The 27,823-nt window shown below is 39.1% G+C and overlaps 1 protein-coding gene across 1 annotated transcript; it reads left to right on the top strand.

The window, feature by feature from the left end:
* Nucleotides 1–489: 489 nt before the first annotated feature.
* On the top strand, nt 490–24,192 carry SCML1 (Scm polycomb group protein like 1). The gene is made up of 7 exons (XM_037822696.1): nt 490–520; nt 6,739–6,886; nt 7,377–7,446; nt 10,187–10,291; nt 18,485–19,031; nt 22,149–22,327; nt 23,486–24,192. The coding sequence occupies exons 1-7, from the start codon at nt 490–492 to the stop codon at nt 23,618–23,620; spliced, it is 1,215 nt and encodes a 404-aa protein (XP_037678624.1). The 3' UTR covers nt 23,621–24,192.
* The last annotated feature ends 3,631 nt before the right edge of the window (nt 24,193–27,823 follow it).

Raw genomic sequence — 27,823 nt, 5'->3', positions numbered from 1 at the left:
TTTCCTCTCCCCGCCTCTCCCAGAACTCGGATTGCTTTTATAACTGTTTTCCAAGGCGAAGCGGTAAGCTGTGGTTTAATGCTTACAAATCGTGATTTTACAAGCAGCTTTTCTGGATCGTATTTAAATCAGGGCATGGGCTAGATTCATTTTGAGTTTCCCTCTTGTGGCCTTCATAAGTGCTGGAGGCGGGATAAAGTTGGCTGCATTATTCCTTTCTGGCAGACTTCGTAGTTTTTGAAGTTTGATGTGTGCGGAGGAAAGGCTTCTTTTGAGAGTGCTGCCAGGAATTTAGAAAGTGGTTGTTCAGGGTATCCACAAATATTAAAAAAAAATTAAAAATGGTCTGGCGGTTGTAATCTGGCCCTTTTCAGAGTGGTTTGGGTGAAATACCGTTTTCAGCCCTCACCGTTGCGTGCTGTGGCGTGGTTTGTCCGAGATGGCGTTTTCAGCCCTCACCATCTGGTGCTGTGGCATCGTTTGGGTAAGATGGCGTTTTCAGCCGTCGCCATTGTGTCCTGTGGCGTGGTTTGGGTAAAATGGCGTTTTCAGCCCTCACCATTCATTGGGTGCTATGGCGTGCATGGTTTGGGTGAAATGGCATTTTCAGCCCTCGCCATTGGATGCTGTGGTGTGGTTCGGCTGAAACGTCATTTTCAGCCTTCACCATTGGGTGCTGTGGAGTGGTTTGGCCGAAATGGCGTTTTCATCTCTCACCACTGGGTGCTGTGGCGTGGTTTGGCCAAAATGGTATTTTCAGTCCTCACCATTGAGTGCTGTGGCGTGGTTTGGCGAAAATGGCGTTTTCAGCCCTCACCATTGGGTGCTGTGGAGTGGTTTGGGTGAAATGCCGTTTTCAGCCCTCACCACTGGGTGCTGTGGAATGGTTTGGCTGAAGTGCAGTTATCAGCCATCACCCTTGGGTGCTGTGGAGTGGTTTGGCTGAAATGCCATTTCAGCCACCCTCACCATTGGGTGCTGCGGCGTGATTTGGGTGAAATGCCGTTTTCAGCCCTCACCATTGGGTGCTATGGAATGGTTTGGCTGAAATGCCATTTTCAGCCCTCACCACTGTAAGCTGTGTTTTATCTGGTAAGTGGTGACACGTGAATGCCTTGTGTGTTTGGGCAGAATCTTGGCGGCAGAATCTGCAGATGAGTTTTCAAAAATGTGTTTTAAAACATCTAATGTCTTTTAAAACTTCATGTAACTTCTTGTGCTGTTATTGACAGATTTGTTTGTTAAAAATGTAAATGAGCTTCATTTTTAGTAAAGTCATTTGCAGGATTTTGTGTTTAAAGAAATATATGAATTAGTTTTACATAATCTGGTTGTGGTTTGGTGCTAAGAAAACGTTGTAGAAGATGTTTTTATTTACCTTGTGGGAGGTAGGGAGAGAACTAAAATTGGTGTGCCTCCAATGAATCAGGTATGATGTTGAGTGCTTTACTATGTAATTTTGTGTTATACAGTTATGTGAGATATTACTCCAGATTTACAGGTGAGGAAATTGAGGCACAGAGAGTTTAAATACCTGCTTGAAGTGAAAAAAGTTAATTTTGCAACTGGGACTTGAATTCAAGTCTTTTTGACTAAAGCCCAGTTCTTTGCCCTGGTGCCCTGGTAATTAAAAGATGTAATGGTTCATTTACAAGAAACAGTTGCCAGGTACAGGTGCAATGTGAATGGAAAGTATACTTGTTATGGCTCTGAGGGTTTGTTGTCCGTGTGCTCCAGGAGGAATGGTTCTGTTGGGACTTTGTGGTGAAGTCCCATATAAAATAATGGTAGTTAGCCGTGAGTGCCCTTGCTGTTTGTGCCAGGTCTTGTTCGAAGTACATGACATGTATTAATTCATTTAATCTCATAGTAAGTCCATGAGGTTTGTCCTGTTATTATCCCCCATTTTAAAGATTAAAAGAAACAGAAGCACAGAGAAGTTCAGTAATTTACCCACAGTCACAAAGCTAGTAAGTGGGGGAGCTGGGACCCAAACCCAGGTATTCTGGCACCAAGCCTAAAGTCTTAATGCAATTTGATGCTACCTGTCATGTAACTAGAAGATGATGGGTGACAATTGCCCATGTAGAAGCCTTAAAGTGTTAGTATTCTGGTAGTTGGGGGAAAGCAGTGTCACTTCTAGGTGGTGTGCTCACTGACCTACCACTGTTGCTTTTTGGACATGGGATTTGTATTAAGCCTTGAGGTTGGTTAGGCTTCCCTAGGGGGAACCAGCGGGGTATTGGGGGAAGAGGGCATGGTAGGAGGTGGTGATCTGCAGGTGTGCCACAGAAGTAAAACTGTTGGGAGTTCAGTGGTGGGCTTAGTGCACACTGCTGTTGTGCGTCTGGCTGCGGCCATTGTAATTAATCTGATGAGGAATGTAAGAGTCTCCAACAGCGATCAGCAGACTTTGTCTGTAAAGGGCCAGATAGAAAATATTTTAGGCTTAGATGAAAGGGGCAGGTGGTTAGAGGTGACCTCTGCGAGGTGGCAGGGTCCTGATTATTTTGCTATTCCTAGTGAAGGGTATTCCAGGTGATCTTGGTAGCGTGAGGCAAAGAGCATAGACTCCAGAGCCAGACTCCACCACTTGGTGGCTCTGAGACATGGGTAAATTACTCTGGTGAACTCTTTCTGTGCCTCATTTCTTTTCCCATAAGGAAAACGGGGATAATGATAGTACCAACCCCATAGGGTAGCGTGAATACTAAATGAGTGACTACATACAGAGCACTTAGAATATTGTCTGGCATAGAGTAAGCAGTTTTAAAAACTGTTAGATAATATTATCTGTACTTTGAGGTATATTCCAAATCTTCTGCAGTGAACTATGGTAAAAGAGAAATTGTGTATGTACGTCTATAAAGCAAAATAGAAATGCAGTGCGAGTGTCAGAAAGTTTTAGTTGGGAAACTTTAACTCACTATTCTCAGTCTGTGACAGTTCAAGTAGAAAACAAATAGAGTAAGTAATTTAGTTATTTGGTAAAGCTAAGATGAATACCTACTCAAGAAAAAGATAGAAAATGTAAGTGAAATTTGAAATAGTGAATGATTTTTAACTGATTTTTTAAAAAACAAAATCTGTTATTATGATGAAATGATTGTCTGGATAAAAATAGTTTGTCAGAAACAACTCAGTTAAAAGTAAAAAGATTTGAATAAATCGGTAACCAGGGAAGAACTTAGAAAATGTTATAAAAACTGGGTTCAGATAGTTCTTACAGATAAACTCTTTCAAACCTGTAAGGCACAGAAATTCTCATGTAAACTTTTTCAGAACATAGAAAGAGATGGGAAGTCTTCTCAGTTAATTTTACAGAGCAATTTTGATGCCAAGAGTTAATTAAAAATGTATCAGTACTGGTTCATTAATTGGGAGGAATGTCCCATCTCACTGATGTATGCGCTCACTTAGAAATGTAGATGCAAAAGATTTCTAAATAAAATACCAACAAAATGAATGCTATTCTCCATTATCAGCTGGATCCCCCACTCCAAGAAATAAAGAAATATATGAATGTGTTGCATCAGTAGATCAAAGGTGAAAAGTCATTTAATCACATATCTGATGCCAGAATATCATTTGATACCATTTATTACCTGTTTTGGTTTTAAAACTATGGGCAGGACCAACAGATTATTACTGCCTTAGTGTGTCGAGTATATACAGACAGACAGACAGACAGACAGATAGATAGATAGAGGAAGAGAATGTGTGTGTGTATCAACTCTTTTGGTATCTGTTCAGCTCATTCCAACAGCCCTCCTTAGTGAGGAAGAACTAGAGGAGAATAAAATGAGGATAGCTTTTGACCCATCATTTCTACTTGTAGGAATTTGTTCTATAGAATTACTTGCACAGATGCAAGACTGTTTTGTAGTGTTCTTTCTGAGAGCAAAATTTTGCAAGTAACTTGAATATCCATGAATCAGGTACTGGTAACAAATTGTGGCCCATCTCAGTGATAGGAAATGAAGAAGGTGTTAAAATGACTGCAGGTATCAGCTTGGAAAGACTTTTTCCACCATAGAGTTCATTTGTTTGTTTTTTGAAGTTTCTATGGATACATTATATGAATATATTATATTATATGAATACATTATATTCTCTTGTGTGTCTGGCTTCTTTAGTTCACTGGTTATGTTTGTGAGATTCATCCTGGTGTGAGGCAGTAGTTCATTTATTCTCATTGCTGCATAATGTTCCTTTGAGTAAACCAAATTTAATGATTTGTACCTTGTATTAGTTTTATAATCAGAAAAAAAGTTTAAAAAGCAAAATTTGGTTGAAGGTACATCCCAAGTTGGAGGCCTTTTATGACTTGACATTTTTACCTGACGTTAGTCTGTGTTTATCTGACCTGAGAGTTAATTCCCCCATCTTTATCTCCTTTGGAGTTCTCTCTTTGGGGCTTTAGTTCATTAGTATCTCCACTACTACAGAATGAAAGGGGAAACAGGAAGTGAAACTTGAATCCTTCATCATTTTGGCTTATATTTCATGGACATTGATTTAGTTTTAATATAAGATTTAACAAATGAAGCAATCATGATCTTGGAGCTGGGGGGACCTTAGAGACCATCTCGACCGGTTTTCCCCTGGCAGGTGAGGAAGTGGGGTCTTAAGGGGTCTGCCCTGTCCACACAGTGCTGAGGGCTAAATCCCAAAGAGACTGCTGGCTCTCTTCTGGGGACTTCTCCCAGCAGGCTGCCTCCCTAAGTGAACAGCCTTTCTGAGCTCCTTTCCAAAAGCAGTTAGGAATCGGGTTCTCTTGAGTTCGTTTGTTTCCAGCATTTACTCTGTGGAATTAAAAGTTGCGAAGCATTCCCTTCATAATTTGGAATTCTGTTTGATTTTGACTCATATTCCCAGTCATGGTCTATGAGTATAGCCCTTCGGTTTTAAAAGATGTCCTCTAAATCTCTAATGGAAGGATTCCAGTTCTGTCACTCTAAACTTCAGCCAGGACTCCAGTTCTCTCTGAGAGCACAGGTGTAAGTTATTAAGGTAATCAGAATGCGAAGTAACTTTTTTTATGCGTTGCTTTTCAGGAGTGGAAGGTTTAGCAGTCCTAAGGAACAAGGCAGTTTCACAAATAAACCCGCCAGCAAGTTTAAAAATAAATAGGTGCAACTCAGAGGAAGTGGAGTTATTCCACTGCACAAAAAAAAAAAGATGTCTAGTGGATCCAGCGAAAACGATGTGGTTTGTATTTCAAAATGAAAATTTGTCTTTGTTATTTTTATCATGCTGTATGTCTTTCTGTAATTGAGTTTAATTTCATATATTTAAATGCACAGATCCTAAGTGTACAGTTCATGAGTTCTGACAGTGATATACCTATGTAATCCACACCCCTATCAAGATACAGAACATTTTTATCGCCCTAGAAAGTTATCTCATGTCCCTCCACCCCTGGAAAGCACCTTTTTGTTTTCCACCATCCATTAGTTTTTGCTTGTTCTAGAACTTCCTGTAAATGGAATAATACAGCATGCACCCTTTTGTGTCTGATTTCTTTCCCTTACGTCTACAAAATGTTTTTGAGATTCATCTGTGTTGGCTGTGTGAAGAACTTGTCCCCTTTTACTGCTGAGTACTATCCCATTTTAGGAATATTCACATTTTGTTCATTCTTGTTGGGCATTTGGTTTGTTGCTTGTTTGGGGCTATTATGTACAAAGCTGCTGCAAACGTTCGTGCACAAGTCTCTTTGTGAAGAGATGTTTACGTTTCTATTAAATACTCAGGAGTTGAATTGCTTATGGAGTTAATGTCAGTTCAACTTTATACCAGCCAACCAGCTTTCCCAGTGGTTGCACTGGTTTACATTTCTGTCACATTCTGCTGTATTTCTTGGTCCTTGAAGCTAAATAAAAATATAAATTATCAAACTACATATAATTTGGCTTAAGAGAAAACACACTGATTTACCTACATGAGGAAGTGCAGCTTAAAAGCACTTGAGGAGAATGGGCAAGTCTCTTACCTTCCCAACATTTTCATTCTTGGAGATGGTGTTGACTGCTTACAAGAGTCATGTTTTCTGACATTGTGTGAAAGCGTTTTGAAAACCCTAGGCACCATGCAGGGGTAAGAAGACAGTGTTGTTTTTATAACTGATCTGTAAATACAATGCCATATACCAGTGCAAGGCTAATTCAGGTAGTTTTCTATCATCTATTTTGAAATGACACCAATAGCTACTAGATATGTTTATTTGTAAATTATTCTCTTCATTCATATTGCATTCTTAGAATAAAGAGTTATAATGAAATGCAATAATTAACTATTTACTTATTTAGACCCTGTCTTATTAAAAAAAAGTTGTAAGGCGATTTAGGGATTATTATGTGAAGAAAAATAGGTACTTAAGTATTTCCGTTTTGTCCACAGAGTGGCACTGTTGGATTATTTGGAAATCAAAAGCCACAGAGCATTTGGTTCTTTGTTCATGGTTAGAAATATTTGCTTTTAAAGCAGTTCTGGTGCCAGATTACCAGAAGACTAGTTTTCTACCATAAAGTACCAAAGGGGTTAAGCTCAAAGGAAAAGTGTCTTACAAGTGTGGCTGGGTTAATGAGAAAACATTTCTACAAGTACATCCTTTCATGTAGTTGGAGTATTTGCAATGGGCAAAAAAAAAGGTTCTTCAATATGACAAATAGGCCTTTGGAGCTTCTTGAAAGCAAAATTGAAGTCCTGAACTTTTCTTTCAATTCTTTCTTTCATCTTTTCCTTTTAATTTCTTAATAAATCTTCCTCAGATAAGAACACGAATACCCACTTATGACGATGATAACACTGTCCTTTACGCATATGAACCAAATATACAAGTCAATAATGTAAGTAACATTAATTGCTCTTTGCCAAATACCATGTTGAAGAGAAGAATTTAAATTCTTTTTTTTTTTTTTGGCCTTCACATGTTGTGGAGTTCCTCTGAATTCACAATCCAGAATTTATTTCTGTCACCTGAATTTGTATGCTTCCTTTCCCTAGGGAGTGAGCACTTGAACATTTTGTTTCCCTCTTTTCCTTATATAATATTCCTTATAAAATTTAGAGCAGTTTTGTCTTCGTTTTCAATAAAAGATGCAGTTCGTTTCTAAACCTAAGTTCTTTTGATCTAATAAATTCTTTCCTTACCCCCTTTTTAAATTGGCTCTTACTGTTTTCATTCTCATATTAATGTTTTTATTTTAGCTCTGCTTTGTATTATTAAGTCTGTAGAAATCTTTTGAAAAGTTGGAGAAAAATAAAACAATTTAAATATATAAATTTAAAGTGTCTTTTTTTTCTAATGGTCAATTTGGCTCTTAACAGATATAAAGCATTAAATATTTGCTTTTAAAATATTAGCAGGACAGTGTTGTATCTGACATATCCAACAATGAGGAGCAACAAAAAGCAGTGTTGAACATCCTTTCCCATTGCCAGGTATGAAAGTTCTCTCTCTCAAATGTCCATATCTAATCAAATGTTGTTATATCTTTTTCATCTAGATTACTCAATATTTAATTAATTTATCCAGTATGATATTTAAAGGAAATTGGCTGATTTGGATGAAATTTAGTTATGTGCCTAAATGCATAGCAAGACATCTCAATGGAAACAAAATGGTAGTCCACAATGTTTTTAAAACATTGAGGGGATTTTTTAAAAATTAGCATGGTGGTAGAGATCAATAAAGACATGTGATTACCAGGGATTTTGTGAGCTGCGTATCCCAGAGGTGATGAAAGTTTGTAAAAAGTGAATGTTTCTTGAATAAAATGGGCTACCACACTTTGAAAAGTAAAAATATGTTTATGTTTATGAGTCTTTGTCATTACTACTATTGAGAACCGAAATGGAATGCTTAGAAGGAACATATCATGGCCTCTGGGGAGAGCATGTCCAGAGGGTGGTGTCCAGGGGGCACTGGGGCAGGTGTAGAGCAGGGCTACAAAATACCCACCCATCTATTGCCACTGAGATTTACTCTCATCTGCTAGGGTCCTCCAAACAATTGGGCAAGATTTACATACAGGCTAAGAAACGCCCAGTTTTCAAAGTTACACCCCTGACATGGGCGGGAACAGGTCCTCTCCATTCCTCCAGATAGGCTGACCTCTCTTCTCTTCACCCCCTTCCGTTACCATTCTAGAACACATGGTGCAGCCCTCCAGCCATTTTTTTTTGTTTTTGCACTTTTCTCAACTGAGCCCCCTTACACTTTCCCAGCTTCTTCTTTGGTGAAACCCCTTCTTTGGACCAATCCACCTCTTCTTTTTCCCAGTTCTGTTGGGGCTATGAAAAACTGAGGGGAAGGACCTCTGCTTGCCCCTGGACATTGCCCTGTAATCCTTCAGCACCTCTCTAGTCACCTCCCTCTCCCATCCCACTTAGCTTCAGACTCCTTAATCCTTGTCTCTTATTTCATAGAGAAAATGGAGGGCATGGAGCAGTAATTCCTCCAAGTCCTGATTCCTCTCCCCACGGCCAGCAAACTTGCCTGAATCTGTCCCTCTTCTGACCACCTTCCCGACCATTCCAATGGGAAAGGTGTCTTCCTCTGTCCAAGGCCAACTCCTTCACCGGTTTCTGCATGGGATCCTTTCCTTCTGCTCAGAGACACCCCTCCCACCTCCATTGGCCATCCCTCCCTGTCCTCTGTCTCCAGACTCTGTCTCTGTCACTATTTCCCCTCAGCATATTCTCCTACACGTGAAAATAATCTCCTCTCTTGGCTTTCCACCCCTCTTTAGCAGTCATCTCTCTCCCTCCTTCCCTGAATAATCCTGTTCTTTGCATATCATTTATGTTCACTCTCAAAACATCTGGCTTCCTGTCCTCTTGGTCTTGCTGTTTCTGCACCTGCTGTTCCTTCTGCCCTGCATGCTCTTCCATGTATCTTCACCTGGGGAATGCCGTCTCATCTTGTAGTACTCAACTCAGACATCACCCTCTGAAAAGCCTTCCATGACTGCCTGCTTGGGTTAGGTCCCACTTTTTTGTGTGCCTTAACTTCCTGTCCTTACCTGTCATGGCACTCATTGTCATCGTCACCATCATTATCAACTAATGAACCCCATCTGGCCAGTCATCATGCCTATAGCAACTCCTTTAGTCCCCAAGAGAACCCTGAGAGGTATTTTCATCCCGATTAGGCATGAGCAAATGGAAGCCCAAAGAACTTAAGTAACTTGCCCAAGGTCACCCAGCTCCAAAGTGGTAAGCTCCAGCACCTCAATGCTATAGGCTAGTGGTTCTCCCACTTCGCGAGCATCAGAATCCCCTGGAAGGCTGGTTGAAACACAGATCGTTGCCCCCACTCACAGAGTTCCTGGCCTGAGATTTTGCATTTCCAACAAGCTCACAGGTGATGTTGATGCTCCCAGTCCGTGCCACCAGAGCCATGGCTCCAGGCTCTTAAGCATTTTCTCTATTGGAATAGTCTCTCTTCTCTCTCCCCAACTAAAGTGGGAGCTCCTTTAAGGCATGAACTGTTTCTTTTATGTCCCATATTCCTACCACCTAGCAAAGTAGTTCTGACATTTTATTTTGTTTAATCTCTGGCCTTTTATTTAAGTGTATTTTTTGCCTGAATGAAATTTGTGTATTTCAAGAATTCTCCACCCTTATTCATCACGTACCTGATTGGCATGTAGATGATAATGTACTTAAAGGTTTGGTAAGAATAACTATTGATTGCTTTATTTAAAAATAATTTGAAGCCAAAAGAGACAACTGTTATATTTGGTTTAATCTTCTTTCCAAAGCGAGTGCTGACTGCCTATTAGTTCACGTGGTTATTGTGAGGAAAGAGACTCTCTGGCCTGTTAGCACACTTGGAAATTTCTTTCCTAAAGTAGCACCTTCCTTGATACAAAATGACTCCATCATAAATGTGATGGGTTGTAGGAAGTGCAGTACATTTAGTTTCTAGTATTAAGGCTTCCCTCAATGCCTATGGGAAACAGGGTCAGTTAACAGACACTTGGGGGCTCGTCATTTCAGCCACTCGGGCACTGTGTCACCTCCAGCCAGGTGTCACGGAGGAAACAAGAAATTTCTGACAGCTGGAGAACTGCCTTTGTTTCTAGCAGTTGGAATTTGGCTTAATGGTATTTTCATGTATGTTAGTTTTGTTTTGGAGTAGTAACTACTAAAATATTTTGTATTGTATATGTCATAGGTCATATATGATGCTATTCAAAACATGGATAAGAAGCTTGATAGGATGCATGGAAAGGTTTCAAAAATCCACCGTTTACATGTGAAAACTATGTGGCAAAATCATGTAAGTGATATAAAAATATTTTCATGGCTGTGATAAACCTCTACTTCCAGTCAGTTAGAAATGCTAGGGAACTAATAACTCTGAGATAAGCAAGGCAGATCTCTACTTGCTGTAGTACTAGATGGGGGATGAAAAGTCTGTTAGAAGCATGCTGAAGTTTAGATTTGACAAATGTAATAACGAATATTCTTATGTTTGGAACCAAAATGTATAAACCACAATGGAGGAGGCGGGGCAAGATGGCAGACTGGTGAGCTGTATGTTTTAGTTACTCTTCCAGGAAAGTAGGTAGAAAGCCAGGAACTGCGTGGACTGGACACCACAGAGCAATCTGACTTTGGGCATACTTCATACAACACTCATGAAAACGTGGAACTGCTGAGATCAGCGAAATCTGTAAGTTTTTGCGGCCAGGGGACCCGCGCCCCTCCCTGCCAGGCTCAGTCCCGCGGGAGGAGGCGCTGTCAGCTCCGGGAAGGAGAAGGGAGAACTGCAGTGGCAGCCCTTATCGGAAACTCACTCTACTGATCCAAACTCCTACCATAGATAGACGGAGACCAGACACCACAGAATCTGAAAGCAGCCAGCCCAGCAGAGAGGAGACAGGCATAGAAAAAAAACAACACGAAAAACTCCAAAATAAAAGCAGAGGATTTTTGGAGTTCTGGTGAACATACAAGGGGGAAGGGCAGAGCTCAGGCCCGAGCTTAAGCCCTGAGGCACATATGCAAATCCCGAAGAAAAGCTGATCTCTCTGCCCTGTGGACCTTTCCTTAATGGCCCTGGTTGCTTTGTCTCTTAGCATTTCAATAACCCATTAGATCTCTGAGGAGGGCCCTTTTTTTTTTTTTTAATCCTTTTTTTCTTTTTCTAAAACAATTACTCTAAGAAGCCCAATACAGAAAGCTTCAAAGACCTGCAATTTGGGCAGGTCAAGTCAAGAGCAGAACTAGGAGAGCTCTGAGACAAAACGCAATAATCCAGTGGCTGAGAAAATTCACTAAACACCACAACTTCCCAAGAAAAGGGGGGTGTCCGCTCACAGCCTTCATCCTGGTGGACAGGAAACACTCCTACCCATCGCCAGCCCCATAGCCCAGAGCTGCCCCAGACAACCCAGTGTGACGGAAGTGCTTCAGATAACAGGCACACACCACAAAACTGGGCGTGGACATTAGCCTTCCCTGCAACCTCAGCTGATTGTCCCAGAGTTGGGAAGGTAGAGCAGTGTGAATTAACAAAGCCCCAATCAGCCATCATTTCAGAAGACTGGGAGCCTCCCTACACAGCCCAGCAGCCCAGAACTGCCCTGGGGGGACGGCACTCACCTGTGACATAGCACAGTCATCCCTCAACAGAGGACCAGGGGGTGCACGGCCTAGAAGAGGGGCCCACTTGCAAGTCTCAGGAGCCATACGCCAGTACCAAGGACTTGTGGGTCAGTGGCAGAGACAAACTGTGGCAGGGCTGAACTGAAGGATTAGACTATTGCAGCAGCCTTAAAACTCTAGGATCACCAGGGAGATTTGATTGTTAGGGCCTCCCCCCCTCCCTGACTGCCCAGAAACACGCCCCATATACAGGGCAGCAACACCAACTACACACGCAAGCTTGGCACACCAATTGGACCCCACAAGACTCACTCCCCCACTCACCAAAAAGGCTAAGCAGGGGAGAACTGGCTTGTGGAGAACAGGTGGCTCGTGGACGCCACCTGCTGGTTAGTTAGAGAAAGTGTACTCCACGAAGCTACAGATCTGATAAACTAGAGATAAGGACTTCAGTTGGTCTACAAATCCTAAAAGAACCCTATCAAGTTCAGCAAATACCACGAGGCCAAAAACAACAGAAAATTATAAAGCACATGAAAAAACCAGACGATACGGATAACCCAAGCCCAAGCACCCAAATCAAAAGACCAGAAGAGACACAACACCTAGAGCACCTACTCAGAGAACTAAAGATGAACAATGAGACCATAGTACGGGAGATAAGGGAAATCAAGAAGACCCTAGAAGACCATAAAGAAGACATTGCAAGACTAAATAAAAAAATGGATGATCTTATGGAAGTTAAAGAAACTGTCAACCAAATTAAAAAGATTCTGGACACTCATAGTACAAGACTAGAGGAAGTTGAACAAGGAATCAGTGACCTGGAAGATGACAGAATGGAAAATGAAAGCATAAAAGAAAGAATGGGGAAAAAAATTGAAAAAATCGAAATGGACCTCGGGGATATGATAGATAATATGAAATGTCCAAATATAAGACTCATTGGTGTCCCAGAAGGGGAAGAAAAGGGTAAAGGTCTAGGAAGAGTATTCAAAGAAATTGTTGGGGAAAACTTCCCAAATCTTCTAAACAACATAAATACACAAATCATAAATGCTCAGCGAACCCCAAATAGAATAAATCCAAATAAACCCACTCCGAGACATATACTGATCACACTGTCAAACACAGAAGAGAAGGAGCAAGTTCTGAAAGCAGCAAGAGAAAAGCAATTCACCACATACAAAGAAAACAGCATAAGACTAAGTAGTGACTACTCAGCAGCCACCATGGAGGCGAGAAGGCAGTGGCACGATATATTTAAAATTCTGAGTGAGAAAAATTTCCAGCCAAGAATACTTTATCCAGCAAAGCTCTCCTTCAAATTTGAGGGAGAGCTTAAATTTTTCACAGACAAACAAATGCTGAGAGAATTTGCTAACAAGAGACCTGCCCTACTGGAGATACTAAAGGGAGCCCTACAGACAAACAAAGAAAGGACAGAGAGACTTGGAGAAAGGTTCAGTACTAAAGAGATTCGGTATGGGTACAATAAAGGATATTAATAGACAGAGGGGAAAAATATGACAAACATAAACCAAAGGATAAGATGGCTGATTCAAGAAATGCCTTCACGGTTATAACGCTGAATGTAAATGGATTAAACTCCCCAATTAAAAGATATAGATTCGCAGAATGGATCAAAAAAAATGAACCATCAATATGTTGCATACAAGAGACTCATCTTAGACACAGGGACACAAAGAAACTGAAAGTGAAAGGATGGAAAAAAATATTTCATGCAAGCTACAGCCAAAAGAAAGCAGGTGTAGCAATATTAATCTCACATAAAATAGACTTCAAATGCAGGGATGTTTTGAGAGACAAAGAAGGCCACTACATACTAATAAAAGGGGCAATTCAGCAAGAAGAAATAACAATCGTAAATGTCTATGCACCCAATCAAGGTGCCACAAAATACATGAGAGAAACACTGGCAAAACTAAAGGAAGCAATTGATGTTTCCATAATAATTGTGGGAGACTTCAACACATTACTCTCTCCTATAGATAGATCAACCAGACAGAAGACCAATAAGGAAATTGAAAACCTAAACAATCTGATAAATGAATTAGATTTAACAGACATATATAGGACATTACATCCCAAATCACCAGGATACACATACTTTTCTAGTGCTCATGGAACTTTCTCCAGAATAGATCATATGCTGGGACATAAAACAAGCCTCAATAAATTTAAAAAGATCGAACTTATTCAAAGCACATTCTCTGACCACAATGGAATACAATTAGAAGTCAATAACCATCAGAGACTTAGAAAATTCACAAATACCTGGAGGTTAAACAACACACTCCTAAACAATCAGTGGGTTAAAGAAGAAATAGCAAGAGAAATTGCTAAATATATAGAGACGAATGAAAATGAGAACACAACATACCAAAACCTATGGGATGCAGCAAAAGCAGTGCTGAGGGGGAAATTTATAGCACTAAATGCACATATTAAAAAGGAAGAAAGAGCCAAAATCAAAGAACTAATGGATCAACTGAAGAAGCTAGAAAATGAACAGCAAACCAATCCTAAACCAAGTACAAGAAAAGAAATAACAAGGATTAAAGCAGAAATAAATGACATAGAGAACAAAAAAAACAATAGAGAGGATAAATATCACCAAAAGTTGGTTCTTTGAGAAGATCAACAAGATTAACAAGCCCCTAGCTAGACTGACAAAATCAAAAAGAGAGAAGACCCATATAAACAAAATAATGAATGAAAAAGGTGACATAACTGCAGATCCTGAAGAAATTATAAAAATTATAAGAGGATACTATGAACAACTGTATGGCAACAAACTTGATAATGTAGAGGAAATGGACAATTTCCTTGAAACATATGAACAACCTAGACTGACCAGAGAAGAAATAGAAGACCTCAACCAACCCATCACAAGCAAAGAGATCCAATCAGTCATCAAAAATCTTCCCACAAATAAATGCCCAGGGCCAGATGGCTTCACAGGGGAATTCTACCAAACTTTCCAGAAAGAACTGACAGCAATCTTACTCAAACTCTTTCAAAACATTGAAGGAAATGGAACACTACCTAACTCATTTTATGAAGCTAACATCAATCTAATACCAAAACCAGGCAAAGATGCTACAAAAAAGGAAAACTACTGGCCAATCTCCCTAATGAATATAGATGCAAAAATCCTCAACAAAATACTTGCAAATCGAATCCAAAGACACATTAAAAAAATCATACACCATGACCAAGTGGGGTTCATTCCAGGCATGCAAGGATGGTTCAACATAAGAAAATCAGTCAATGTATTACAACACATTAACAAGTCAAAAGGGAAAAATCAATTGATCATCTCAATAGATGCTGAAAAAGCATTTGACAAAATCCAACATCCGTTTTTGATAAAAACACTTCAAAAGGTAGGAATTGAAGGAAATCTCCTCAACATGATAAAGAGCATATATGAAAAACTCACAGCCAGCATAGTACTCAATGGTGAGAGACTGAAAGCCTTCCCTCTAAGATCAGGAACAAGACAAGGATGCCCACTGTCACCACTGTTATTCAACATTGTGCTGGAAGTGCTAGCCAGGGCAATCCGGCAAGACAAAGAAATAAAAGGCATCCAAATTGGAAAAGAAGAAGTAAAACTGTCATTGTTTGCAGATGATATGATCTTATATCTAGAAAACCTTGAGAAATCGACGATACAGCTACTAGAGCTAATAAACAAATTTAGCAAAGTAGCGGGATACAAGGTTAATGCACATAAGTCAGTAATGTTTCTATATGCTAGAAATGAACAAACTGAAGAGACACTCAAGAAAAAGATACCATTTTCAATAGCAACTAAAAAAATCAAATACCTAGGAATAAACTTAACCAAAGATGTAAAAGACCTATACAAAGAAAACTACATAACTCTACTAAAAGAAATCGAAGGGGACCTTAAAAGATGAAAAAATATTCCATGTTCATGGATAGGAAGGCTAAATGTCATTAAGATGTCAATTCTACCCAAACTCATCTACAGATTCAATGCAATCCCAATCAAAATTCCAACAACCTACTTTGCAGACTTGGAAAAGCTAGTTATCAAATTTATTTGGAAAGGGAAGATGCCTCGAATTGCTAAAGACACTCTAAAAAAGAAAAACGAAGTGGGAGGACTTACACTCCCTGACTTTGAAGCTTATTATAAAGCCACAGTTGTCAAAACAGCATGGTACTGGCACAAAGATAGACATATAGATCAATGGAATCGAATTGAGAATTCGGAGATAGACCTTCAGATCTATGGCTAACTGATCTTTGATAAGGCCCCCAAAGTCAACTGAGTCATAATAGTCTTTTCAACAAATGGGGCTGGGAGAGTTGGATATCCATATCCAAAAGAATGAAAGAGGACCCCTACCTCACCCCCTACACAAAAATTAACTCAAAATGGACCAAAGATCTCAATATAAAAGAAAGTACCATAAAACTCCTAGAAGATAATGTAGGAAAACATCTTCAAGACCTTGTATTAGGTAGCCACTTCCTAGACTTTCCACCCAAAGCGCAAGCAACAGAAGAGAAAATAGATAATTGGGAACTCCTCAAGCTTAGAAGTTTCTGCACCTGAAAGGAATTTCTCAAAAAGGTAAAGAGGCAGCCAACTCAGTGGGAAAAAATTTTTGGAAACCATGTATCTGACAAAAGACTGTTATCTTGCATATATAAAGAAATCCTACAACTCAATGACAATAGTACAGACAGCCCAATTATAAAATGGGCAAAAGATATGAAAAGACAGTTCTCTGAAGAGGAAATACAAATGGCCAAGAAACACATGAAAAAATGTTCAGCTTCACTAGCTATTAGAGAGATGCAAATTAAGACCACAATGAGATACCATCTAACACCGGTTAGAATGGCTGCCATTAAATAAACAGGAAACTACAAATGCTGGAGGGGATGTGGAGAAATTGGAACTCTTATTCATTGTTGGTGGGACTGTATAATGGTTCAGCCACTCTGGAAGTCAGTCTGGCAGTTCCTTAGAAAACTAGATACAGAGTTACCATTCAATCCAGCGATTGCACTTCTCGGTATATACCCGGAAGGTCGGAAAGCAGTGACACGAACAGATATCTGCACGCCAATGTTCACAGCAGTATTATTCACAATTGCCAAGAGATGGAAACAACCCAAATGTCCTTCAACAGATGAGTGGATAAATAAAATGTGGTATATACACACGATGGAATACTATGCGGCAGTAAGAAGGAACGATCTTGTGAAACATATGACAACATGGATGAACCTTGAAGACATAATGCTGAGCGAAATAAGCCAGGCACAAAAAGAGAAATATTATATGCTACCACTAATGTGAACTTTGAAAAATGTAAAACAAATGGTTTATAATGTAGAATGTAGGGGAACTAGCAATAGAGAGCAATTAAGGAAGGGGGAACAATAATTCAAGAAGAACAGATAAGCTATTTAACGTTCTGGGGATGCCCAGGAATGACTATGGTCTGTTAATTTCTGATGGATATAGTAGGAACAAGTTCACAGAAATGTTGCTATATTAGGTAACTTTCTTGGGGCAAAGTAGGAACATGTTGGAAGTTAAGCAGTTATCTTAGGTTAGTTGTCTTTTTCTTACTCCCTTGTTATGGTCTCTTTGAAATGTTCTTTTATTGTATGTTTGTTTTCTTTTTAACTTTTTTTTTCATACAGTTGATTTAAAAAAGAAAAAAAAAAGAAAAACAAGGGAAAAAAAAAGATGTAGTGCCCCCTTGAGGAGCCTGTGGAGAATGCAGGGGTATTCGCCTACCCCACCTCCATGGTTGCTAACATGACCACAGACATAGGGGACTGGTGGTTTGATGGGTTGAGCCCTCTACCACAGGTTTTACCCTTGGGAAGACGGTTGCTGCAAAGGAGAGGCTAGGCCTCCCTACGGTTGTGCCTAAGAGCCTCCTCCCGAATGCCTCTTTGTTGCTCAGATGTGGCCCTGTCTCTCTGGCTAAGCCAACTTGAAAGGTGAAATCACTGCCCTCCCCCCTACGTGGGATCAGACACCCAGGGGAGTGAATCTCCCTGGCAACATGGAATACGACTCCCGGGGAGGAATGTAGACCTGGCATCGTGGGACGGAGAACATCTTTTTGACCAAAAGGGGGATGTGAAAGGAAATGAAATAAGCTTCAGTGGCAGAGAGATTCCAAAAGGAGTCGAGAGGTCACTCTGGTGGGCACTCTTATGCACACTTTAGACAACCCTTTTTAGGTTCTAAAGAATTGGGGTAGCTGGTGGTGGATACCTGAAACTATCAAACTACAACCCAGAACCCATGAATCTCGAAGACAGTTGTATAAAAATGTAGCTTATGAGGGGTGGCAGTGGGATTGGGAAAGCCATAAGGACCACACTCCACTTTGTCTAGTTTGTGGATGGATGAGTAGAAAAATAGGGGAAGGAAACAAACAGACAAAGGTACCCAGTATTCTTTTTTACTCCAATTGCTCTTTTTCACTCTAATTATTATTCTTGTTATTTTTGTGTGTGTGCTAATGAAGGTGCCAGGGATTGATTTGGGTGATGAATGTACCACTATGTAATGGTACTGTAAACAATCGAAAGTACGATTTGTTTTGTATGACTGCGTGGTATGTGAATATATCTCAATAAAATGAAGATTAAAAAAAAACACACAATGGAAAGGTAGGGTTGAGGAAGAATAAAGATAAATCCTGTAATCAAAATAGAGCATTTATCTTTAAAAATATAGAGCAGTGTTGCATGGAAAATAGATATTAATGCATTTACCACTAATTTCATTTTTTACTCAGTCAATTTATACTGGGTTTGTGTATTTCAGAAACCACTTGGATATGCATACAGAAATTATAATTACCTACTTTCTAGAAAAAATAGATACAAGAAAATGAAAAAAAAGGGGTCTCCCTCTATATTCTCCTATCCTGAAAGTTATAGTCCAACTTTACCAGTGCGAAGGCAGGAAAATGAAAGTGATATTCAGATCAACCCCATAGATACATCTTTTCATTCGGATGTGCCTTCTGAACCAGAGCAGCTACTCTATGGGGAGGAGGAGGAGGAGCCGATCCTTGAGGAGAGCTCACAGGTTCCCCCCAATTTTGAGTATTCCTTCAAGCCATATTTCTCACCAGAGGAGCCAATGCCTGGTCCCTCTACAACACCCTGCTTCTCCAGCCCATGGGCTCCCAGCACTGGCAGTGTTTTCTCCTCTGCCCGAGCTTCCACAACTGTGGCTTCAACAGTGGTGGCCACTGGAGAAGGCAGTCCTTCAAGTAACCCTGACCTGGGAAATTACGGTTCACTGGAAAATAAGAGCTTTGGCCAACAAACCAACTCGTCATCTGTTGGCAGTCCTCCCAGCTTTGGTGAGTTTGAAATGACGCATATTACATGTAGCACATTTAACCTTAATGCAATTTAAGTGTCCTTAATGCAGGCTAGTGGAAGCTTTTTGTTTCCAGATCTGAGGGCTACTTTTTGGTGCTATTCCTAATGACTGATATGCATTGAGTACTTACACGTGAGGCACTGAGCTCGTCAACCGGCATGCCTCTTCTCTGATACTCCTAATGGCCCCATGATGTTGGCACTTCTATTATCCCCATCCTATGGAAAATGAGACTGTGACCTAGAGTTTTAGGAACCTGCCCAAAGTCACAGAGCTGGAAAGTGGGGCAGTTCTGAAACTCTTAACCCAGTCCTGACTTCAAAGCTCATGTATCTTAACAGTCTGCTGAATTGCCTGTCAGCGGAGTTGGAGACCCCAGTTTCTAGGGCCTCTGAGTGCAAGCCTTCCTAATATGTTATAGCCACATTGTGTGTCTCCTCCTGAGCAGCTAACCGGTTCTTATAAGTGTCCTGGAAGGAGAGCCTTTTCACTTGAATTGGCACATTATTGATGAAATTATAGTACATACATGGGTCAGAAACACAAGTGCTTTGCTGAGGACTTCAAAATGCTTGAGTATATTAATCATTTATAAATTTGTTGAAAATAGCAAAAGAAAGGCATAGCAGGAAGTAGAAGCACCAAACGTTCTGTGCTTAGCAACCTCCACCTCGTGCTGCTCCTCTCTCTCCTAAGCTTCCCAGAACAGAGGGGCCTGCCTCTGAAGAGAAATAGCATTTGCACATCCCTGCGATTGGGAAGGAACGGCCCCCTACTACCACCTTGGTATGCTCTTGGGATGGTGGTGTTAGGGGGCAGGGCGTTGAGTTTCCCCATATCAATTTAGCTTTTAGGCCCCTTCATCAGCTTTGTTGAGCACTTTATTCCCTTCAGAAATGCACAGCTGTCATTTTTCCTTAGACCTGTGGTTCTCAACCAGGACAATTCTGCCCGCCCCCCCCCACACCCCGGCGGGGGACATTTGGCAAAAACTGGAGACATTGGTTGTCACAACTGGAGAGGAGGGTGCTCCTGGCATCTAGTGGGTAGAGAACAGGGATGGTGCTAAACATCTTAGAAAGCCCAGGACAGCCCCCACCAAAAGAAATATCCAGTCCAAAGTGTCAGTAGTGCCAAAGCTGAGAAATCATGCCTTAAACAGAGAAAAAAAAACAATTATAATAACTGTCTAGAGGAGTCATGACTATTGTTTTCTTTAAGATGTTGCAACTGTGGCATAAAGCTGAGTCCACCCGTAATAGTCAGTGGTGTTCACACCTCTGACCCCAGACCTCCTGCCCTCTCCCATACCATGAATGAAGAAAATTGTTGACTTTTATTGTAGGAAAGAAAGCCAGTAACGTCATTGGGAGTGAGATCAAGTCACTTTCATTTTATTTATTTCAGAAATATTTGTTGGCATCCCAGTGTCTGTAATGCAAAGCCATTCAGGAGAAAAGCATGAGTGGTTTTTGAGGACTTTTTACGGGATAAATTTGTTTTGTCTAATCAGTTGCATAGCTAATATAATCCTGGCAACCTTTTCTGATTGTTTTGAAGATATGGGCCCAATTAAACTATTTTTCCATAATAGGCTAAAAATAGAAGACCTTATAGTTGCTTTTTTTAAAAAAATATATAAAATTAAAGTTTTATACCAGAAAGCCTATCTTTTACATGTAGTTTATCTGTAGTAATCAGTAAAACTAGATATATATGTTATTCAAGGCATAACTGTACCAGATTCTGATGACAGAAACCAGAAGTCCTACAAAAATTTTAAGTTAATTTAAAGATATGATTAACCTTGCCAATAAGTTTTAATAGTAAATTGAATTTGTGTAGTTAGAGGAGATGAGTTTTCTGTCTAAATCATCAGGATGCCTTAAGTAGCATCATCATTTTTACTGGGGTTGATCCAGCCCAGCAAAATTTCTTGGTAGATGTGGCTAACATTTTGATCTCTGACAAGTGGAGATCATCTTTTAGTAAAAAGTGTTTATTTCACATCAGAGTTGTAATGTTGAAAAAGAAAGAAAGAAAATTCAGAGCTACAGAGACAAAAATTAACCTTTTTGAGTTTTTTTTTCTTTCTTTCTTGAACTTTCTATTTTTCTTTACCCTTCCTTTGGAAATACACAGAATCTTCCCGAAATAGCCAGAGATCAGAGGATAGGGAAGACAGGGTAATAAGTCTTTGGCTAACTCACACACAGAACAGGACCAAATTTGTGTTAATGGTCCTTGGTTAGGGGAACAGATATCTCTAGCTAATTACAAAAACCATGTGAGTTATCATACACTAACTTTAGGGAGTCGAGTGCCCTTCTTGAGTAAATGAGAATACCTGTCAGAACACAAAGAAGTTTCAGCACAAGTTAGTGTACAGCACAGCTAAAACTTTGTAAGGTGTGAACACCTCAATTGTTTAATGTCTCAACTATTTCTTTTTTAAATGTACATTAGTTTGCAAACCTTCAACTGAAATATCTATTACTATGCAATTAAACTTTGAAAGAGCTGGTAAATATAATGGTAAAGTTACCTGTGACTCTAGCTAACCAGAAAACAACCTTGTTTTCTTCAAAATTCAGATAAGCTTTAGGCAATGAGAAACGAGAATTTAAAAAGTAAAGTGATGCTCAAAAATATCCATATTCAGTGATGAATACACAAATATATGATGATACTGTGTACCATTGATTATATACTTTGGATGGATTGTATGGTGTGGGAATGTATCGCAATAAAATTATGTTAAAATATATATCCATATTCAATACATGGCAGATATTCAGTAAAAGAACTGATTCGGTTCTTAAAATAATTATAATGGGCTTATTGAAATTGATTGATTAAAGTTAATTAATTTTACAAAGTTAAGTAATTATAAAGGTGTAAAAGTGAGGAATTGTCTCTGTATTTAGCTATTAGAATAAACCAAATCTGGGTCTCCTTCAGGTCATCTTTATAAAGGCTTTCACTAGTTTTTACACTTGGAGCTTGGGTCCTCACTGCGGTTACTCAACTGAAGTTTCCAGAAATGAGACTCTTTCTCTTTACCTAACATCTCTTCTTTCAGGATAATGATCAGGTCAATATGATTTGTCTTTTTTCCTCCCCACTGAAGTTACCAGTTCACCAGTTGGACTTGAAGCGACACAAAATTTCTCTAAGGATCCTTCCAACTGGTCAGTGGAAGAAGTGATACAGTTTATAGAACAAATGGATTCTCAGACATTCACCCCCCTTGCTGACCTCTTCCGACTTCATGTAATGTACCTTCTTGTGGGGTTTTCCTGCTGTAATGCCTTTGATGACCTCTGTGCAGGCCCTTCAGTTGGATAATACTGATTAGTGTGGATGGTGGGGGAACGTACTGACTGACTGATTTTCCATCTGTGAAAAAGGATTTTTTTTTTTTTTTCTTAACGTTAGATCCTGAAGTGGCGGGGCTGGGTCTGTTCTTTAAATGGGTACCCAAGTGCCTAATATACTAAATGTCCTCAGGGCTCTGGAGATGATGATTCGTCATTGCCACTACAGGTGTACTGCCCCTTTGTAATGGCAGATACAAGGACACACACCCCCACCCCCAAGTACCAGTAACATTATGGACTAAAAACTGAGGAAGTTCTGATTTGTTAGTTTCACTTAGTAGAAGAAGTATGAGAGGTGTCTGAAAAAGGTAGTACTGTATGGGATATCAGGTCTTTGCAGATGGTGGTGGATGATTAAGTGCAGTTTTATTTTTAAACTGGTATTTGTGAAAACCCAAAAATATGCCTCAGCAGCATAAGTTGCCATTTAAGGTAGTCAAGAATTTTAGGAGGATGCCTTGTGACTATTAAGTAATATTTGTAGTGTTTTCTAACAAATGAGATTAGTGGACAAATATCTGATATACCCTTACCAATATGGTAAGAAAATCACTGATTAGTTTTAGCAGCTAATTAGCTTCAGAGAGCTAACTGATTATTTTCCACCTAAGGACAATACTGTATAGCACATTTACAGTTTGCATTGATGTTGGCATACATATATTCCCAGATCTCCTAAGAAAGCTTAATTAATTTCTGAAATTCATTTCTATCATTCATAGTTTTTGACTCTTTTTGTGAGAGGTGTATAGTATTTTAGTCAAGGCACAGTATTGAAAATCAGGTAGTTTGATGTTTCTGAAGATTCTAGGTTAAATTTCCTTTTTCTACAAATTTGAAGTGAATTTACAAATCATCAAATGATGCTTCACTGTACAAATTATATTTTAATAGTATTCATAAAATAGATACATATTTAGAGAATATATATGTATATTGAAATGTACATCTGCTCTCTAGTTTGCCTTACATGTCCTTATGTATAAAGAAATAACTGTTTCGACAGAATATCAGAGCATTATTAATTATTGTGATTTCCTTATCTCTGCAGGACATTGATGGGAAGGCTCTGCTACTACTCAAAAGCGACATGATGATGAAGTATATGGGGCTGACGTTGGGGACAGCTGTGAAACTATGCCACTACATTGAAAGGCTTAAACAAGAAAAATACTTCCACAGTTGAAAAATGTTTGTGTAAATGTAGATTGGGCTTACTTCTGGGGAGACTGATACCTTCTTGATATAAAATTGTTTTGCTCTTGTTTTATAGAAGTTTTCTTTAAAAATACGTTCTATGAATCGTAGAACCACATGACAGTCCAATCTACTTCTTTAAAAACTGTTTAACGTGTTAGTACTTAAATATTCAAATTAGCCATTAGTTCTTTATGTCTTTTTACTTTTTTAAATTGCACAGTTTACAAATGGACTTCAGGCAGGAAATAGAGAAAAACCTCTGATTCTGATTGATCTTTCTTTATTGAACCAAAACATCTAAATCCCAAAGGGGAGATGTCAGGGATTGACAACTTCTCTAAATCCATGAGAAGTTTTCCTTAGAAGAAAATTTAAAGATGCAACTATAGATCTCTTCCTCAAATATTTTACCTGCCCATTGCTGCAACATCCTGTTCATGTTCTACCAGTTCCCTGAAAGGGAAGAGCCATGTAAATTATTTTCCTCTCTGTTATTTATTTCTCTGTATGTTGTATTTATTTGGATTTAAAGAAAAAAAGTAAGCTTACAGTTTTTCCTGAAGCAATGTTTTGTTTTTTATAAATTAGGATAGATAGAAATAGTCATTTTAGGCAGAAGATATTTATACTATGAGGGTGGTTTGCATGGAGTCTGAATACACATTTTTTTCAATGAAATGCCTATTATTTTAAAACTTTCCATGTTTTGACTCAGTTTAAACATTTAGCTAGGCATTCATTGCTCTCATCTCTATAAAAGATACTTCGTCCAAATTTTGAAAAGATATTTATTTTATTGCATGTGTTTATTCTTCATATGGATATTATACCATATTTATATTTTATTCTATATCTATAGGTAGGCACACAAGTAAACCTTTTATTTTTGAATTTAAATGACACTTTGCACCAATACAGAGGTATTGAAGAACTACATATATAGGTAGATGCTTTTATTCTACTCAAAATATGTGCATTGTTGACTATCACTTGTACCTCTCAACTTGCTCTTCAGGGGATCAGAAACAATCAGCAGATTGCTTTCCATGCAGGAAATCCTCTGTCCTATGCAGTGTTTCTAATTTGCTTAGTCTGAGCCATTTATTCTGTTAAATTTTGGAAGATGCACTAGTTCTGACTTGTCATTTTTGGGCTTTATTTTCAAAGATAGAACTTTCAAGGGAAACATTCATTGTTATTATTCTGTTATTACATTGTTGTTACTTTGCATAATTTTTGGTGTAATGTTTATAAGCTGTGAGAGTTGGTACTAATTTATTAAAACTGTATGTTATAAATGCCAATACGATGTACACCACAGGCACTAATGTACATTTTCTTTTTAGAAAACCAAATGTACTTTATATACGAAAGCAGCTATTTTTAGGTGTATGTGGTTTGAAGGGTGGTTTCGTCTATGTTATTCTTCATGTTTTGTAATACAAGATTGTAACTTAAACTTGGTCTTCTTTCAAATTGTTTGAGTAAAGATGCTGTGCCCAGTTGAACATTCCTCAGGTGTTTGTATAAATAATATGTTTTCCAGTTTTCAGATTTTAAAATATAATAAAGTTAACCAAAACAATTAACATCAAAGCCTCAGATTTGATTTTACTTGCTTTTACCGCATTACATTAATGTATGAATGTGTTAGAGTTGGAAAAAAACCACTCTAGTAAGTTTGTGGTTTTGTATGGCCAAATAATGGAGTTTTAAAATTTGACTTGATTCTACCAGGAAATGCATTTCTAGGAGCAAAGGGCTGATCTCTTGCAGGGGCCTTAAACAAGACCCCGAGGGGCCAGTAAGAAGGGAGACCAATCAGCCTTGCCTGTTCTCAAAACTTGTTACTAAAAGTGCCATCAGTTGTGTGAGCATGCTAGAAAATGCTGTTGCCCCCAGATATCTTGTCCTGTTGGTGTTCATAGGACCTGTTGATCTTAATTACCAAAATCCACCCCCTCCCCACCTTCACCCCAGGAGCTGATGCTCAGTGTCTTGGAACCCTGAAACTCTTAGGGCTGTTTCTTGGCAGCACTGGGGCCCTAGTGGAATGGGGGTGTTGATTTGCTTTCGGGGGCTTGAGTGATTCCGCACCACTTTTTTTTTTATTGAGATTGTTCAGATACCATACAATTATCCAAAGATCCAAAGTGTACAATCACTTGCCCCTGGGTACCCTCATACAGCTGTGCATCCAGCACACTTATTTTTTGCTCAATTTTTAGAAACTTTTCATTACTCCAGACAAGAAATAAAGTGAAAGATGAAAAAAGAAAAAAAGAAAAGGAAACTCTAATCCTCCCCTATCCCTAAACAACCCCCCTCAATTGCTGACTCCTAGTATTGATATAGTACATTTGTTACTGTTTATGAAAAAATGTTGAAATACTACTAACTGTAGTATACAGTTTGTAGTATATAGTATATATTTTGTAATAGGTATATAGTTCTTCCCTATATGCCCCTCTATTATTAACTTCTAATTGTATTGTCATACATTTGTTCTGGTTCATGGAAGTGATTTTTAGTATTTGTACAGTTGATCATGGACATTGCCCTATAGGATTCAGTTTTATACATTCCCATCTTTGACCTCCAGCTTTCCTTCTGGTGACATATATGACTCTGAGCTTCCCCTTTCCACCTCATTCACACACCATTTGGCGCTGTTAGTTATTTTCACATCTTGCTGCCGACACCCTTGTCCATTTCCAAACATTTAAGTTCATCCTAATTGAACATTCTGCTCATACTAAGCAACCACTCCCCATTCTTAAGCCTCATCCTATATCTTGGTACCTTATACTTCATGTCTATGAGTTTACATATTATAATTAGTTCCTATCAGTGAGACCCTGCAATAATTGTCCTAATGTGTCTCGCTTACTTCACTCAGTATATTGCCTACGAGGTTTTGTCATCAACCCATTTTTTTTTAATATGGTTTTGTTCACACCCCATACATTCCATCCCAAGTAAATAATCGATGATTTTCTGCATGGTCATACATTTATGTGTTCACCACCTTCACCACTACCTATATAAGAGCATCTACATTTCTTCCACAAGGCAGGAGGGAGAGTCAAAGAAAGAGAGGCAAAAGAAAGAGGAAAAAAAATGACAGCTAGGAAGCAGCAAAAGGAAAAATAACCTTAAATCAAAGTAGAATAAAGAATCAGACAATACCACCAATGTCAAGTGTCTAACATGCCTCCCCTATCCACCCCTCTTATCTGCATTCACCTTGGTATATCACCTTTGTTACATTAAAGGAAGCATAATACAATGATTCTATTAGTTACAGTCTCTAGTTTATGCTGATTGCATCCCTCCCCCAATGCCTCCCCATTTTTAACACCTTGCAAGGTTGACGTTTGCTTGTTCTCCCTTGTAAAAGAACATATTTGTACATTTCATCGCAATTGTTGAATACTCTAGATTTCACCCACTTACACAGTCCCAGTCTCTATCTTTCCTCCTTTCTTGTGGTGTCTCACATGCTCCCCACCTTCCTCTCTCAACCGTATTCATAGTTACCTTTGTTCAGTGTACTTACATTGTTGTGCTACCATCTCCCAAAACTGTGTTCCAAACCACGCACTCCTGTCTTCTATCACCCTGTAGTGCTCCCTTTAGTATTTCCTGTAGGGCAGGTGTCTTGTTCACAAAGTCTCTCATTGTCTGTTTGTCAGAAAATATTTTGAGCTCTCCCTCATATTTGAAGGACAGCTTTGCTGGATCCAGGATTCTTGGTTGGTGGTTTTTCTCTTCCAGTATCTTAAATATATCACACCACTTCCTTCTTGCCTCCATGGTTTCTGCTGAGAGATCCACACATAGTCTTATTGAGCTTCCTTTGTATGTAATGGATCGCTTTTCTCTTGCTGCTTTCAGGATTCTCTCTTTGTCTTTGACATTTGATAATCTGATTATTAAGTGTCTTGGCGTAGGCCTATTCATATCTCTTCTGTTTGGAGTACGCTGTGCTTCTTGGATCTGTAATTTTATGTCTTTCATAAGAGATGGGAAATTTTCATTAATTATTTCCTCTATTATTGCTTCTGCCCCCTTTCCCTTCTCTTCTCCTTCTGGGACACCAATGATACGTACATTATTGTACTTTGTTTCATCCTTGAGTTCCCGGAGACGTTGCTCATATTTTTTCATTCTTTTCTCCATCTGCTCC

This window comes from Choloepus didactylus, chromosome Y (assembly GCF_015220235.1).
Source record: "Choloepus didactylus isolate mChoDid1 chromosome Y, mChoDid1.pri, whole genome shotgun sequence".
Lineage (NCBI taxonomy): Eukaryota > Metazoa > Chordata > Mammalia > Pilosa > Megalonychidae > Choloepus > Choloepus didactylus.
This window is presented reverse-complemented; position numbering and strand designations above follow the sequence as displayed.